Below are 16,955 nucleotides of genomic sequence, written 5' to 3' on the forward strand. Positions count from 1 at the left end.
GGACCAGTGTAGACAGCAGAGATTTGTTTTCCGCAAAAAGTCCTGATCGCGAAAATGGTGATCGGGGCTTTTTTGTGGAAAACTGCGTCTAGATTGGCCACGGACGCTTTTCCGCAAAAAGTGCTTTTGCAGAAAAGCATCCTGCCAATCTAGACGCGCTTTTCTGAAAATGCTTTTAACGGAAAATTTTTCCGTTAAAAGCATTTTCGGAAAATCATGCCAGTGTAGACGTAGCCGTAGGGAAAGGCTCTAGACCCACCTAAATAAATATCAACCTCAAAAAGTTTGATATGAAGAAGCAGAGAGATTGCATGGAATGGAAAAAAGGGCTGGCCAGCAAACAACGCTGCATTGTAGCAGTTAGAAAAGTGGAGGAATAAAGTGAGACTTGCTAAAAGTCAAGCTGAATAAACTCTTGCCAAGGAAACTAAATTCATGTGAGTAATATGAGCAAAAAGTAATGATTTTTTTTTCCACTATGTAAATCATAAGGAACAATGAAGTTGGATCTCTTGGGAAAGAGATTAAAGATCTAGGTCTGGTCCAAAAACTGAAGCTAATGAGTTTTCTATACATAAAAAAAGCAACAATTGCCCCCCGCAGAATTTTAGACAGATGACACTAGGAACAAAATCTGGGTTATCCACGTTCCCCCTTCCTTATTTACATACTAGCAATCTTATGGCATCTATATAGATATGGAACAGTTCACTCAGTATGAATTGAAAAGCATGGATAATATTTGACCTGCATTTTAAATATTATCTTCTGAAGATTACGAGTGGTTGTGTAACATATTGTGTAAGAGGTGTAGGTGACATAATTGTTTTTAAAATAACAGTACAACTATTCTTGATGGGACACTGGACTTGTAAAGAGTGTGCATCTCACCTCTTGGACTTGCCATGCTCGGATAGTGCCATCAGTGGATGCAGTGCATACCACAGACCTCAGCTTTCCAGCACCAAACACGTGCTCGTTGTTGGAGAGATAAGCCATAGCAACTATTTTACCTACAATAATAAAATACAGCAAAATATGGGTATGACCATCCTGTGATTTCATGCCCCCCAAGAGCACTAAGGCCTCTATTCGGCAAAGAATTACATATGAGATGAATTGCAGTAAGCAAAAATGGAGATACAAATCCAGGGAGATCTGATTGCTTCCTAGCATATAATCATACTGCACTTTCAAACATGAGCTAGCAGTTTTTTCTTAATATTCAGAGCAACATAGATATAAAGTTCCATTTGTTGTGAGTGTGATGACTCACGCTAATGTAGCACATGCTGTTATCCAAAACGTTTAGTACATTTTTTTTAAAAAATGAGAGAAAATAAATCACATAAATTATCCCCTGTGCAGACAAGAGGTGATTAAACATCATTTCAGCAAATAACTCATATAGTGATAAAAACTGCCTTAGTTAAATCTGTTAACCCTTTGCTTTGACAATCTTACTGTTTGAATGAAAATATGATGGATTCCAAAACTTGCACATCTAGAGTTTAACAATATGATGTATGAACATAGCAAGACATTAAAGGGTAAATCATACTAACTCAAGCTATGAAGGCAAATTGAAAGGCATATAAAAAATTAGATTCTATTTTTATTTGTGTGTGGAATCCAGAATATTGTCTTAAATTCTTATGTGGGGACACTATTTAATTTGGACTTCAGTGAAGGTGCCATGCAATTCATAGGCTATAGAGTTCTGATTTTTAAAGGTATATGGGTGTCTAAAGATAGATGCCTAGCTCCCTTTAAAAATGTGGCCCTAATTATAAGCGAAGAGAGAATTTATTTAACCAGCATGGAATAACCAATGTAATTATTTGGTTTTATGTCACCATCTTTGAAGAGAACAACATTTTCTTCAAAACATTATGGGATGAAGCTCGTAATTTAAGAATGTTAAGGGCCCTGTTCTTTTCTGGAGAATGTGTCCATGCTATCATACCATAAGCTTAGTCTTCCAAGGCACTTCACCGAATCTGAACATTTTTCTCATGGTTTTCTACCTACAAAGATTCCTGATTTTGGATTTGTGAGATTTGCATGTAAAAAAAAAGCACATGTTCAAATTGAGAACAACAGTTTTGAAGGCTGCTGAAGTCTCTTATCGCTAGTGTACAAAGCATTTGTCCACCTAGATCCCATGAGGGGTTAGATCCAGTTTGTTATACATTATTTTTACTGTATTCTCACATACCTTTATGTCCCCTCATGGCCAGACATGTGTAATCAGCTGATGGCCGGCCTGATGCCATATGATGCTCAAGTTTGGAGCGATGGAGATAGTACTCTTTCCATGTCTGCATCCCTGGCGTCAGGTTGGAAATATTGCAAAAAGTCCAATGACCTAGGCACAGCCTTCTATAAAACATAAAGGTGACACTATTTTTGTTAGAAGTGGGGATGGTCATTCTGCAACTCCTTAACTATTCACATTTGGTGGATGCCTCTAGCTAGGTACAGCCAAATATTTGTCTTGGATAAAAGTAAGATTGTTCTACATTTGGAGAATTTAAGATGCGGCACTGGAGAAAGTGAATTCCTCCTCAATCACAAAAGACCCTTCAGGAAATAAGGGCACCCCCTCATGGATTGGGAGTAAAAATATCAACTTGTATAGGTCCACCATTTTGCTCACTGCAACATTCTGAAAATGGTTTTTTTTTGTAAAGCCCAGTTGCATATAGTGCATTGGAGAATGCGTTCTAGAGCTGTCTCAGTGAAACTGCAGTGTGGACAGTCAGTGAGAGACCTAGCAATCCCCAGAGTGGATGTGATTCAGTAGCCCTTGAGTCAATGTGTGTTTTTTCACTGACTTTATTAGGTAGAAGATCAGGCCCAGCAAACACAATGTCTAGCGCCCATAAAGGCATCTGTGGAAAAATGTAACAAAAATGGGTTTTTTTTCTAAGATATCGCCAGCCTCTACAAGAAAGTGTAGAGGCTGGCGATACCTTTGGAGAATTTAACTGAAAACAAGTTTATGAGCTCAAAATATGATCACCTAAAATGACAATGTCTCTGTAATAGTAAACACACACATCAGTCCTAATCTGATGTAGCAAACTCTCCCAGAACCTGGACTGATCTGTTCATTCCTAATGCCAGAGTTAATTATTTAAACATTAAATGTGCTAATGAAAGGTGCCAGCCTGCAGAACAAAAGTCTGTATTTGTCTACTGAATAGATACAGCCCACTTGGTGGCAGCAGAAGCTTCCCCATTAGAGAAACCAGTGATATGTCTATTTTTCCACAATCGATCCACCGGGGGTATATTTAATGGGACTAGTGAAGACCCACTAAATGACCACAGATCACTCTCCTGTTGGTACGCCATTGGAATAAGAGGCATAAGATAAGTCGATGGGAGAATTTTTCCAATCTACTCAGTGCAGTGTAAACACCACAATAAATTAACTTAAGCAATGTCAACTCCAGCTACATTATTCATGTAGTTGGAGTTGCATAACTTAGGTTGACCTAGCCTTGAAATGTAATAATATAAGAGATAATACCAATATTCGGGGCTTTTACTTATATAGGTGCCCATTATTCCCCATTCATCCCAATTTTTCACACTTACTATTTGGTCATCCTATTCTGTACCCTGCCCCATCAATGTATTTCACATAAAAGGAAAAAAAAATCTATAAGTGAAACAGCAGTGAGATGAGGCCATAGCCATGCTTACAAGGATACCAATTAAATTATTTTTTAACTGTGTTGTTGCTGGGGTAATGGATGGGTCTGCCTTATTCATTACTGTATTTTTAAAAGATTATCCTGGGTGCCCAGAGCTCTGGAGGGCTTCTCTTACTAGAGAGTGGCAAGAATCTAAGATATTAAAAAAGGTGGTATTTGTGTGACGTGGCTATAGTTTCGTATCAGCCAAAGGGACTGGATTCAAAACACTATGTTGGGTGAAAAAGAGAGTGAGTACACACACATACATAGGCCTTACAAGCAACCCTGGGACCTTTTGTCCACCATATTGTATGCACTTCAATTTTATGCAGTTAAAATTCCTGGATCAAAATTATTTCCAGGTTTCTCATTCTGAGTATACTCCAAGAGAGGCTGGGTTCTCAGAGTCCCCATCACAGACAGCGGGGGGCGAGGGCACCCAAGTTCAGGACCTCGCAGGACTGGTCTGTTTGAACTGGGTAGCCATGAAGTCCCACCACCCCTTTGAGAAAGTTGATGGGAACCAAGAGCTACTATAAAGGGCAAAGCAAAAGTACCAGGCAGGTGGCTATAAAAAAATGCCAACGAGGGACACAGCGCAGAGAACCCCAGACAGTTCCCCCAAAGATCACCTTGCAGCTTCTCCACTCTTCTACACACTGGACTCTTTGAGACACTGAAAGGGGCACTCACCTCCATAGTGAAGTTGTATCTGCAGCTTCATTCCATGCCTAATACAATGGGAAGAGAGAAAGAAAAGATGTGTTAGAACAAAGGAAGCTGCGTTTCATGCTGTTCAGCATTACTGTCACTGACAGAAGAAAGAAGATAATATTAGTCATTGGAGGGGAAAGGGACCAGGAAATCTTTCTAGGTCTGCCCTGCAATCCCCATTACTTTTAACTGCCACTCTTAAGTTTACATTTTGTTTGAAATAGGGATGTAAAAATCCTGTTCAGTTAACAAATTAAACATCAGGTTAGCCATTTCAATGTTATGTTTGACCAGCTGACTGATCAAATGAGAGTGGGCGGGGGGCTGCTCCAGCTTCAGCTCGTTATCCATAACCGATAAGCACCACCCAGTAAGGGTGATGCTTACCAGTTAACCATTCACATGCCTAGTTTGAATATTTAGCACAAGATAGTAAGGGGGAATTTCCAAATCGATTGTTTTCAGTTTTGCGTTGATTTTTATAGGAATTCTGTGGTTATAGGAAGTGTGCTAGATAACTATTCAAAATTGTGTTTTACTCTTTGATGCTTCTTTCAGTGTTTATATACGCATGCTTTATCTGTATTTGTATTTCTCTCTCCATACCAAAAGCTATAACTATTTAAAGACAGCCAGCCTGTACCATCTAGGTACTTTGGTGCTGAGTCCAGACGCACAGTAAAAGCGATCTAAAACAGAAAAACAGGTTAATATTGTAACATTAAAATAGGTTACTGCCACCTGCAGATGAAGAGAACAGACTGAGGAGCTATGACACAAGAATAAAAACAGAGGAACAAAGGGTATAAATTAGGATGTGGAAGGTTAACCAGTGTCATCTTTAATGGGTGATGCTTACTGGTTCTGGTTAACCAGTTGGGATTGGAGCAGCTCCTAGCCTACCACCTTGAGCCTGGCCGTGGCCTGCAGCACCGCCCTCCCTCCCCCACCAACCACCTTTAATTAGTTAACCAGTTAAATATCACGTTTAAGCAGTTAACCAATTAAACAGGATTTTACATCCCTTGTATAAATATGGGACCAACAGTGACCATAATAAACACACGCCACTGGGGAAAAAAATCAAACAACCAAACCTCCCACCCTTCTGCATTTTTTTAAATAGTATGCCACATGCTGGGGCCTACCAAAGCAAAGTTTTGATCTTTTTCCAACCTAAAACATGGCAACAGAATTGTTAAAGGATGAGTGACATCTCAACATAGGTATCTGTTGGGTTCCTCTAAGAGACCTCAAATATATAAAGGAAAGAGCCAATGCAATACATCAGATGTACAGCATAGGCAGAATGGGTCAAATGCAGTCTTGGCTACTCATATCAGCAAGCACCATTCCTGGGAAAGTTCTGCACATGTGCAGAATGTATGTTCCCCACAGATTTCTTTGCTTACCTGCCAAAAAATGACTCTGATGGTGAAGCAAAGGGAAACCACAAGAGCAGTCACGAGACCCTCCCCAGAAATATGTTTTGGGTGCCTAGGACAGACGGCAGAGAGGTAGCGGGGGGGACGGGACTGGGAAGGAGTGGGACTTCCTCTTTCCCTGCAGAGCATCCAAGGTTGAGTCAAACCTACTCTACCCCTAGATTTCTACCCCAGGTGCAGGAAGCTCTGCAAACTTCTATCTCCGCTATCTCTCATTTCCTGCATCCATCACTCCTCAGCTATAGGAAGAAGGATCCCTTCATAAGGAGTTCCTCAGCTATCCATCCAGACCCTATGCTGAGTCTTAGCCCCCCCACTCAGAACACCCCTTCCGAGCCTCACTCACCCTGTACCTGGACCACTCAGATCCCCACCTGGCTGAGCCCGAATCTCCCAGTATCTGGACTCCCCATCACTTCTCCACCAAGCTCTATTCCTCCCACCCCACACCCAGAGCCCCTGCTAGGCCCCAACCACCTTTACCTTGCCCTTGCTACGTTCCATTACTAGTGCACCCAGAATCCCCACCCCAAGAAGCCCCTGTGCACTCAGATCTCCCACTAAGCTGATTACTCCACACAAACGCTTTCAACCCACACTAGGATGTAGCTGTTTCAGCAGGTAACTGATCAGTATGAGCTTATTGGTTACCCAAATGGTTACACGAAGCTCGTGGCCCATTCCTGGAAGTAGACTGGCATGTGGGAACTGGTGCATGCCAGGTGCTGGCTTAAAAAATGAATCCTGGTATGCACCGGCTCCTGGGGAACTGACTGCCGCCCCAGGCAGCAACTGGCTCCCCGGGAGTGGGATGGCAGGTAGGAGACAGTGCACACTTGGAACTGGCTTAAAAGCCAGCTCCTGTTGCACACCAGCTCCCAAAAAGCTGGCTGCCACCTCGCGTGTACCTGTGTAACCGTTGAAATGTTCAGTGGTTACAAGGTTAGCCAATTGCATGCATGTCGGCATCCTTAACTCACACGTGGATCCTTCCCCCAACATTAAACCCCTCAACGCTTGGATCCTGTCTTGCTGAGTCTGTTTGCCCCTGGCATGGAAGTATCCTGGAGTGTTTTTTGGGGCAGGCCCAAATATCCTTGTGCTGTCAGAGTTGGATGCAGCCTCCTTGCTCAGTCTGTGTCCTGGGAGAAGAGATACAGCAATTTCCCACCTCTGTGCAGCTAGTCGCCTGTGCTCCCACCACATTTATTTGACAAATAAATGCCTCCAAATTTTAAAACATTGTGTGCAGAATGTTTAGGCGCAAAATGCCCTTAAGAGTAACATATACACTACAACACTCTGAATACCTGGCTTGGCAAGTGATATACATTACTTTGGAAAGAGCAGCACGGACTACACACTGCAGCTGGATTCCTGACAGCAGAGAAGTTGAAACATCAATTGGTATTTTTCAGTGTTGGTCTGCCCCCAGTTTCCTCTAGTATGCGTTTGCTCACAACTTGCACTCAATGCGTATACTCTGAACTGGCTCATATAAAATCTCCTGAACTCCGCTTCAGTGATTTGCCAACAAACTGCCATCTGCATAAAAGCAGCTCATAGAAATGGTTTGCAAAAGAAGCACTGCTTTACAATAATCATGTTACTCGGGACTTGCATTTTTATAGCATCTTCCAACTGGAGATCTCAAAGTGCTTTACAAGTGTTAATGAATTTACCTTCACTACTCTCCCCTGAGGTAGGAAAGTCTGAGTTCTGTGTTTATGGGAAACTCAAGGCACAGGTAAGCAATTTACTGCAAGTTACACAGGAGTTTTCTGCAGAGCAAAGCAAACAGGCCCCACTGTCTGACTCCCAATGCTGTCCTTTACCAACAGGCATGATTTCCTCTCTATTGATGTATGGCCGACTGAGCAGTTACAGTTAAGGGGGATAAAGCATCACTACGGGTCACACGGGATGGGCAGAGTTTTGTGTCAAGTGTCCAGCTGCTTTCTGTCACTCTGGCGGATCCACTGGGGTACAGCTCAGTGACTCTACACCCAGTCCCAAGTTTGCTACCCGCTCTGCTCACCAGTGGGAGCAGGTGACGGGTCGCTTCACTATTCCTCTCCTCATCCCCGCACAGCGGGGTCAGGCATCAGGGCTCGGCAGGGGCCGATGTGCTTGCCCGCTGCAGAAACGGGTGGAGAGAGGGAGCCAGAGAGCTGGAGCTTCCCGGTGGGGACAATGTTTGCTCAGGCAGGTTAAGCGAACATGCCCCTTTGCTGCCCCCCCCCCCCCCGGTATCCATCACTCCGCCCTGCCCCCTCTCCCCGCCGCCCGCAGGCAAAGCCCAGAGCAGAGAAGGCCTGGAGCAGGGGGTGGGGATGCTCTGCCAGAGGGCGGGGCGCGGGGGCAGGCCCCTAGCCAGCTCCACTGCTGCGACGTCACAGCCCGGCCAGCTGGCGCGGCTCCGGGCCGGGAGTGGCGCTTTGGCTCGGGACCCGGGGCACGGGGCGGCCAGGCCCCCTCGCTCCCCAGCCCGGCACAGCCCGGGGCGAGGGCCCAGCGCAGGGCCGGGCGGAGCGGAGCCCGGCGCGGTACCTTGCTGACGCGCGCGGCGCGGAGCAGATCCGGGGCCTCCAGGTGGGAGAAGATGAGGAGCAGGCAGTCCAGCGTGAGCCGCTCGGCGCCCATCCCCAGCCCGGCTCCGGCCTCTGCCGCCCCGGGGCGGAGCGAGCGCGACACGTGAGTCGGCAGCAGCCCGCTGCTCGCCCCGCCCGTCTGCAGGGCTCCCGCGGCTGCCCCGGGCCTGTCCCCTGCTCCCAGCTGAGCCCCGTTCCTGCCCTTCCTCCTCCCGCTCAGCCTGTGTCCAGGCCCCGCCTCGCTCCCATTCCCCAGCGAGCACCCAGTGTGGGGATAGCGATAGGGATGGAGCCGGGTTAGTCTGGGGGAGCTGAAGCAACATGCAGGACAATGTAGCACTTCAAAGACTGACACAGTGCTGGGGTGCAGCTCCTCGGGGTGACGCTGGCAGCAGAGGTGCCCTGTATTAGGGTTACCATCTCTGAGCTTTCAAAAAGAGGCCACTTCTGAGAAGTAGTTTATCTGTATCCTATCTACCAACTCACCCTGTATTATTGTGTTACAGGAAATCCCCGAGTTGCGACCCCCCCCCCACTTACAACTATTTTTTAAAGTGCCGAAACCCCCCCACTTACGTCCTCTGCCCACATTTATGACAGCGCATGGCACCTGTCAATGACAGTTCGAATGACAACACCTCTGACTTGCAACGCTTCCCTGGGAACCAATCGCGTCGCAAGTCGGGGGTCGCCTGTATATATTACATCAGAAGTGTCCTCTTTTTTGAAAGTTCAAATATGGTAATCCTACCCTACATCACACCTCCGCTTAGGGCACGCAGTGCAAGTGAACGCTTGAAACAGCAGGGGGACTAGTCATAGCCAGATGCAGTTACCTGAGTTGACGTAAGACAAAAAACGTAAAGACATGCTCACCCACTTCCTGAAAGTGCTGCCCTGGCACAATTCATGACCATCAGTGGTCCTGACCTTGATGTTGTCTCATCTACTAGCATTTGATTTAGTTGGTCTAGTGTAGACCCTCAAATTGAATGCTGATGGCAGGCCCAGCCGAGGTCCGGTACTCCTCGATCTGCGAGAGTAAGAGAAGCCGCCCGCAGTGTAGACTCTGCAGCGGCTCCGCTTAAAGTAATCCAGATCCAGCTATGCATTTTGCATAGCTGGATGGTGTACCTTAAGTCAACCTGCCTGATCTAGTGTAGACCAGGCCTTAGCTTGTTCCGTGGGCCTGCTTTGGGAAAGCCACTAGCAGGCCTGTGCCACTTCGTAGTCATGGAGCCCTGTGGCATCCATTGGCTCCGGTTCACTGTTTTCAGCCAAGGGGAGCTGTGGGAAGCCAGGCCCAGGCCATGCCACTTCCCATGGCTCCTCTTGGCTGGAAACGGCAAACTGGAGCCAATGGAAGCTACTAAGTTCCATAGTTAGGAACCGTCTAGGTAAACAAAGTGGCACAGGCAGTGACTTTCCCACGGTGGGCCCACGGAACACTTTGAGAAACACTGGTGTACAAGTACACGAAGACCAGAATAAACTACAGAGACTTGAGCATATGGTGAGGAGGAGAAGAGAAGCCCTATATCTCCAGCTACCTGTCATACATATTGTGCCAGTTACACATCCTGCAAAGAGTACATTTAACAAACAAAAACAGATTCACCTCTAAGGACCTAGCTCAAATAAAATGTTTAAATTTAATGTCCAGCTGAGACTTACTTGGTAAAACACAGGCTCTAAACCTGTTCTCTTAATTTATGTGGTTTATTTTCTCTCCTGCAAACTGCAGGGGTTATCTCTTTTCAGCAGAAGGGTTGATTACTGCAATAAATGTTGCTTAAACAACTTAGATTTTCATGATACAAAGCCTTTGCTTGTTAGTTTTGTTAACTCTGTGCTTCCTGTTATTTGAGCAAAAATACATTGTTTTCCATACAGTCTGGTGGATTTTGTAATGTGATGCATTGAAAAGGGTAACAAAGCTCCCCGAATTCTTCTCATTTGCTATATGAGTGGAGTTCAGAGTTCTGCCTTGGGATATCACTTCAGCAAACTAATCACTTAAACTTTCAAAAGGCTTATTTTCATAATGTTTACTTGTCTGCATGGCAAGTTTCTGTTCTGCGTGGCAAGTTACTACAAAGCAACATGTGAGTCTACAGCGCACCAATCTTACTGTGCTGTAGCAGGCCCCACCCATGTAACTGCAGGGCAAGTGGGTGCACTGTAAAATCACACCCTAGCTTGGAGCACAATAACTGTCTGTTTCCCAAGTGAGTTCTTTCCCTCACACGGCAGAATTCTTCCTTGTCTGAGTCACCAAGTTTCTGCTGACTCTTTATCCTATGAAGAAACATCCATATAGCAGTATGTTGTATTTGGCAACACGCAGAACTTGCCATCCAAAGATAAAGCACATTACACTATGGAATAGAGAGAGAGTGAGTCAGAGACAGCAACAAAACCCAGGGCTTCCGACTTGCAATCCCTCTGGAAGCCCAGTGGGCACTCTCAAAGGGTCTGTCTACACTACCCTCCTAGTTCGAACTAGCGGGGTAATGTAGGCATACCGCACTTGCAAATGAAGCCCGGGATTTGAATTTCCTGGGCTTCATTTGCATAAGCCGGCCAGCGCCATTTTTAAATGCCGGCTTGTTCGAACCCCGTGCAGCGCGGCTACACGCGGCACGGACTAGATAGTTCGAACTAGCAAGCCATTCCAAACTATCTGTACACCTCGTGGAAGGGAGACAAAGGGTAGGTGGAGTTGACACCAGGCTGGGGACTAGGACCTGGGGGATGAATCAGTGTCAGATGGGTTAGGATGAGACAAGGGCTAAGGACCCCTTCTCCCTGAGAGGAATAATTCTGGCTGCTCTTGGTCCCTGTGTTCCACGAGGTGTACAGATAGTGCGGAATGGCTTGCTAGTTCAAACTATCTAGCCCGCGCGCCACGGGGTTCGAACGAGCCGGCATTTAAAAATGGCGCTGGCCAGCTTATGCAAATGAAGCCCGGGAAATTCAAATCCCGGGCTTCATTTGCAAGTGCGGTATGCCTACATTACCACCCTAGTTCGAACTAGGGGGGTAGTGTAGACATACCCAAAGTGAGTTTAAGCCCCATTCAGGGTGTATTTTTTCATATGGAATCAAATTTGACTCACTTTGTGCCAGAAACTTCCAGGGTGGGTTTTTTTTTGTGTGTGTGGCACATCTGTGAATTATGTTTCCTTAAAGAACCACAGCCCTCTTTAAGTACCTTAGAAATGCACCATAAGCACTAAGCCAATGTTAGACAGTAATAAATGAGGCAAATGACATGCCAGGATGTGCTGGTGATAACTGTTTTCCACTGAAGACAGAATCAGTGAAATTTTCCAGCACAACAACAGAAGCAGTTTCCCCTACCTCCCAGCGAGACAAAAAAGTGAACTCCTCCTCACACAGAAACTCTACTGCAGACCTGCAAATACTCCTCAATTTGAGACTATCCTATTAGCAACCCTCAGACTGACCTATGTTCAGCAGTTAGGTAGGCCAACCTGGGGAAGTCTGACCTTTAACCTACTCCCTCTTTTCTTGTCTGTGTGCCCAAGAGGAAATCACATGCATGGCACGAGCCTGACCCAGATATATTGCAGGGAGGAGGATATTTTGTGCGAATAAGGAAGGGCAGGGACTGCAAGATGAATCACCAAAACAATAATTATCCTGAGGAAAAACCTTGGAGGGTGGATTAACTGTGATAGCTGCCCTGTCAAGGTAACAACGTGAACTGTCAACTCTCCTGAACTGCTAGAAACACTTTAGCACAAAAAGAGAAAAGCATAAAAAGTGATCTGGACAAAGAGACATCCTTTCATTCCCAACTGAAATAGGATAGGACTGAAGCTTGTAATTGCTGCACACTGTACAACAGTAACGGCTTCCAAAACTATTTTTAGCCCACCCCTCATACAGTGAAAATAAATAAAAAGACAGTGTTGCCAGAAAGCCAGGAAATAAACTTTTGAAACTATTTAGCTTTTGGCTTAAGCAAGGCAATTGAGCTACAGCATTCCTGAGTGTGCATGACAGTCTCTGATAAGGTGAACTCCAAACCATCATTTTCTCTTCCAGCTCCAAGCTGTAAAGTAACAATCAGCACTTTGAAAGTCCACCACACTGGACTCGTACGGGCCGTGTTCACTACAGACACAGCAGTGGGTTTATAACTAGTTTACTGCTCATCTGACCAGGCTAGAACAAATGTGGCTGAGTCATGTTCACACATAAGCATTTTTGCTCCAACACACAATCACATGTATGTCTACATTTACCACGCTGGTTAAGCAGCTAAGTGCAGGCTGGGGAAATCTGGGCAGTAGGCCTGTCATGGAATGTGGGGGAGTCACCGGGTCCTGCACCCCCATCCGCAGCCAGATGTGACTCAGCCAGCAAGCAGAACAAGGTTTGTTGGTTCACACAGGGATACAGTGTAGCATAAGATTGATGTTAACACAGGGACCAAGAGCAGCCAGAATTATTCCTCTCAGGGAGAAGGGGTCCTTGGCCCTTTTCTCATCCTAACCCAGCTGACACTGACTCATCCCCCAGGTCCTAGTCCCCAGCCTGGTGTCAACTCCACCTACCCTTTGTCTCCCTTCCTGGGCAGGAGTTATCTCCTATGCTGGGCCCTCCTGCAGTGAGTCATTCCCCTTCATTCAGACAGTGTTGCCATGCCCAGGACAGTAGGAACCACACACAGCACATAAAGCAACACAGTATGTCACAAGCCCCATAGTGCTTCAGCAGGTGACTGTCCGGAGGGCATGCCCGCAGAATAGGAGGAGCAGCAACAAATCAGACAATGCTCCCAGAGATGTCCTCCTACCTAGCGCCAGAAGGAAGGAGCAGCAGCCAGACTGATTACCTCGCTATTTGTTTATGGGCTACTCTCTAAAAAACAAAGAAGCACATTAAGAGTGCCAGGCCAGGCCACCAGCATGGCTAATTGGTAACCCTGGTTAGCCACATGCACACAAGTCATGGTCCTGACTCTGCTCCCACAGAAGATAATGACAAAACTTCCATTGATTCTAACAGTGATGGATCAAGCTTTCTGTTTACAACCCTCCAGGTCACTGTGGTCTTGCTAAACGGGAAACTTTAGCAAAATATTCTCAGCCATGCTGCCATTTGTGGGAGCTCAAATGTAGGCAAAACACTAGCGCCTTCCAGTGTTTTCATCACTGTGTGAATTAAATCTGCTTATGAAATTTTAAATATTGGTTGCTTCCGGAGACTTCGCTACACCAAGGCTATGTTTACACTATGTGTTTTGTCAGAAGAGGCAATGCAAATGAAGCGCTGATTAGCATTTTGTCACGCTTCATTTGCATAATCTGTTCCAATCCATTTTTGTGCAAGAGACATAAGGATCTTGCACAAAAAGGGTTTTTTGCACAAAATGGACACGTCTACACTGCATGTTTTTGCGCAAAACTTCTTGTGCAAAAATGGATGGGAATAGATTATGCAAATGAAATGCAACAAAATGCTAATCAGAGCTTCATTTGCATTGCCTCGTCCGACAAAACACGTAGTGTAGACATAGCCCTAAGGCTCACATTGGCCTGGCTAACCCAATGACAGCACTTTTGCTAAAATTACTTTCTGTAGACTTGGCCTGACAGAGTTACTTACTTGGTTAAAAAATGTAGCATAAAATATATCTTGTGTCCCTCATTCTCTGGATTGCACCTGATCAGAAGAGGTCATTATCCAATTTGTATTAGCATGATTTATCAAATAAGCCAGAATCAGAAAGATACAAAACAGTAGTGAATAATTTCCACACAAATGTAAGAAACACAAAGCAAAAACAAAACAACCACCACAAATGTTTTGCACAAGAGGAATGCAATATCAGGTTCCTAGTGATGTGTCTTACATAAATGCTTTTCTTGATGTATTTAGAAACAAGATGAACATCTGCCACAAACACACAAGTTAAAGATAGTTATGAAAAGTATAAGCAGATACAGACGTCCCAGAAATAATATGCATTTGGGGTAGGGATTGAAAAGTCTGGGAAGTCTATATCTGCTTATACCTGTCATAACTATCTTAAACTTGAAACGTCTGGACTGTGTCCTTCTTGGACACGCGCTCACTCTGCTGGTGAAGGTCTTAATTTCATAACCACAAACTGTTCTGAACACAAATGTTCAGCAGTTTAACACTCTAAAATCCACGCTGTGTAGGTAACTACTGCATGTATTACAGAGCAGTTGGCTCTCCATTCCAGTATCCAATCTCAGAATGATCAATCCCAGATGCTGCAGTGAAAGATGTAAACCTCCATTATGGGCAATTGCTCCATAGTGGATCATAGGAGATGTTTCTTCCTTACACCAAGCGGTTAGTGTTGGCTTATGTTCAGGAGCATGGATGTTTATATCAGGGCTCCTCAACACGTGGTCCACAGGTGGGAGTCAAAACAAAAAAGCAGTCAATAAAATGGTCTTCTGTTGCTATGCGTTTTAGTAGTTAAATTCCTGGACTGTCATTGCTCATTAAAAGTGCTGTCATATGGGTGGAAATCGGGTGAATATTGCATTTTATTAATATCAGCAGAACTGACTTAAATGGAGCCTAAGTGTTGTGTAGTCTTGCCTTAATCTTTGTATTCATGCCTGTCAGTGTTAAAGAAGCTATTTGCATATATTTGCATATATATTTGCATGTATATGCAACCACACTTAAGTTGCAGCCCTTGGCATTGGCTGTGAGTATGCAAAGTTTTGTAGCCCTGGTTTATGTACATTGTAGCCTAACTTTGAATGCTCTCATTATCCATATAAGTGCCTACTCCTTTTGTAAATCCAAATAATTTGGTCAGGCCGAGTGGCAATGAATTCCATAGGCTAATTACATCCGTGTTTAAAAAAAACCTTTTCCTTGTTCTAGTTTTATATAAATGCCTTTCAATTTCATTGAATTTGAAAGTAAATAATGACCTTCCATTTGACATTCTCTAGATTAGTCATTATTTTATATGTCAGTCCTGATCTTTTCAGTCTGTCTTTATACAAAATTTGTCCGTGTCCAGAATAATTTTCATTGCCTGTCTTTGGACTCTGACTTCCCTTAAATTGCTTTAAGAGCGAGTGCCCAGAACTGAACACGGTAGTCTAGGTGATGTGGGTGTATCATATGTTTTATTCCTGGAGTGTCATATGAGTGGAAAGTGGGTAAATATGTGGGTAAACATTACAATATTCAGAATTATTCTCTAAGGGTACGTCTACACTAGCCCCCTAGTTCGAACTAGGGAGGCTAATAAGGGCAACCGAAATAGCTAATGAGGTGTGGGATTTAAATATCCTGCGCTAGATTAGCATATTCCCGGCCGGTCGCCATTTTGGAAACTGACTAGCCAAAGTAACTGCCTCATTCCACGAGAAGTAACAGTTAATTTCAACTAAGGGGTTTATCTCGGAATCCCGCTTCTCTGCCGCATTTAGATGTGGGCAGTTACTTCTGACTAGTCAGTTTCCAAAATGGCGACCAGCCGGGAATATGCGCGGGATATTTAAATTCCATGCTTCATTAGCAATTTGGGTCACCCTCATTAGCCTCCCTAGTTCAAACTAGGGGGCTAGTGTAGACGTACCCTAATTCATTCTATTCAATCCATAGCAGCAGAGCAAAAAAGCAGTTGTGTGTGTATGTGCGTGTGTGCGTGCGCACGCAAAGTAGCATGAGTGTGTGTGTGTGTGTATACGCATCTGTAACATTTAATTTGCTTTTTGGATGCATACCGAGCAGATGTGTTCTGGGCTGCCCACAATGGCATCTTGGCCTTTTCCCCTGAAAGGTTATAATTTTATATATGACCTAGGGAGAAAGGCTTTAATATTTTTTAGCTACAGCTGCAAACAGTTTTAAAAGGGTAAAAAACACCCCTATTCCTCAATTTTGGCTAATACTGTCACTAGAAGAAAATGCAACATCTATTCCTTTCCTGTGAGCTCTTTGGTAGTAGTGCTTTCCAATGCATACTATAGAAGCGATAGAGCTAAAAAGTGATGCACTAAAAGCTGGTATTAATTTTTCCTGGTGTCTAAATTATGAGAGTAAGCCATCACTGCAGTAAGAGTGAGAAAACCCACAGCCTGTTTATCAATGCCAGGAAAACAATAGTGCACTTTGCTTCTGAAAAGTCACTACCCTGAAACAGGAAGCGTGCTGCCAGTTTAATATTAGCCTGATGACTGATGGGAGGAGTGGTACGATTGCAAATGTTTTTTGGGAAAAGTTTTTTTGACTTTTCTCCCCCCACATCCTCACTATGTTTAAAGAGATATTCACGTTTATAATAAAACAAAGGGTGGAATGGAGTCTCATTCTGTAGCGAACACATTTAGGATGCTACTCAGCCAAAGACAATCTAATACATATGCGTGAGCTGCCTCTAGGGCGGTGAAGTATAATAGGATGTAGAAGATGAAGTGCTTTATTATAGCACTGACGTAACATATACGTCTGTGCTTCTCCTG

At 44.6% G+C, this 16,955-nt stretch overlaps 1 protein-coding gene and 1 long non-coding RNA gene across 4 annotated transcripts in view; one reads left to right on the forward strand and one right to left on the reverse strand.

The window, feature by feature from the left end:
- The window catches only part of FBXW12 (F-box and WD repeat domain containing 12), a 22,621-nt gene extending 14,073 nt beyond the window's left edge, over positions 1–8,548 (reverse strand). The window contains exons 1-5 of one of the 3 annotated variants that reach the window (XM_075939679.2): positions 8,417–8,541; positions 6,847–7,008; positions 4,401–4,438; positions 2,219–2,382; positions 892–1,013 (exon numbers count right to left, since the gene is read on the reverse strand). In XM_075939679.2, coding sequence (XP_075795794.2) covers positions 892–1,013; positions 2,219–2,327 — 231 coding nt within the window. In that variant the 5' untranslated portion in view covers positions 2,328–2,382; positions 4,401–4,438; positions 6,847–7,008; positions 8,417–8,541. Of the gene's footprint in view, positions 1–891; positions 1,014–2,218; positions 2,383–4,400; positions 4,439–5,833; positions 6,243–6,846; positions 7,009–8,416 lie in introns of those variants that run through there. The other 2 variants (XM_075939678.2, XM_089781007.1) reach the window with 2 other exon arrangements.
- Positions 8,419–16,955, forward strand: part of LOC149523764 (uncharacterized) — a 22,427-nt gene continuing 13,890 nt past the window's right edge. The window contains exon 1 of the long non-coding RNA XR_016350401.1: positions 8,419–8,560. This is a non-coding gene — a long non-coding RNA (uncharacterized LOC149523764). The remainder of the gene's footprint in view (positions 8,561–16,955) is intronic.

This window comes from Pelodiscus sinensis, chromosome 11 (genome assembly GCF_052426305.1).
Source record: "Pelodiscus sinensis isolate ZL-2025 chromosome 11, ASM5242630v1, whole genome shotgun sequence".
NCBI classification, from domain to species: Eukaryota; Metazoa; Chordata; order Testudines; family Trionychidae; genus Pelodiscus; species Pelodiscus sinensis.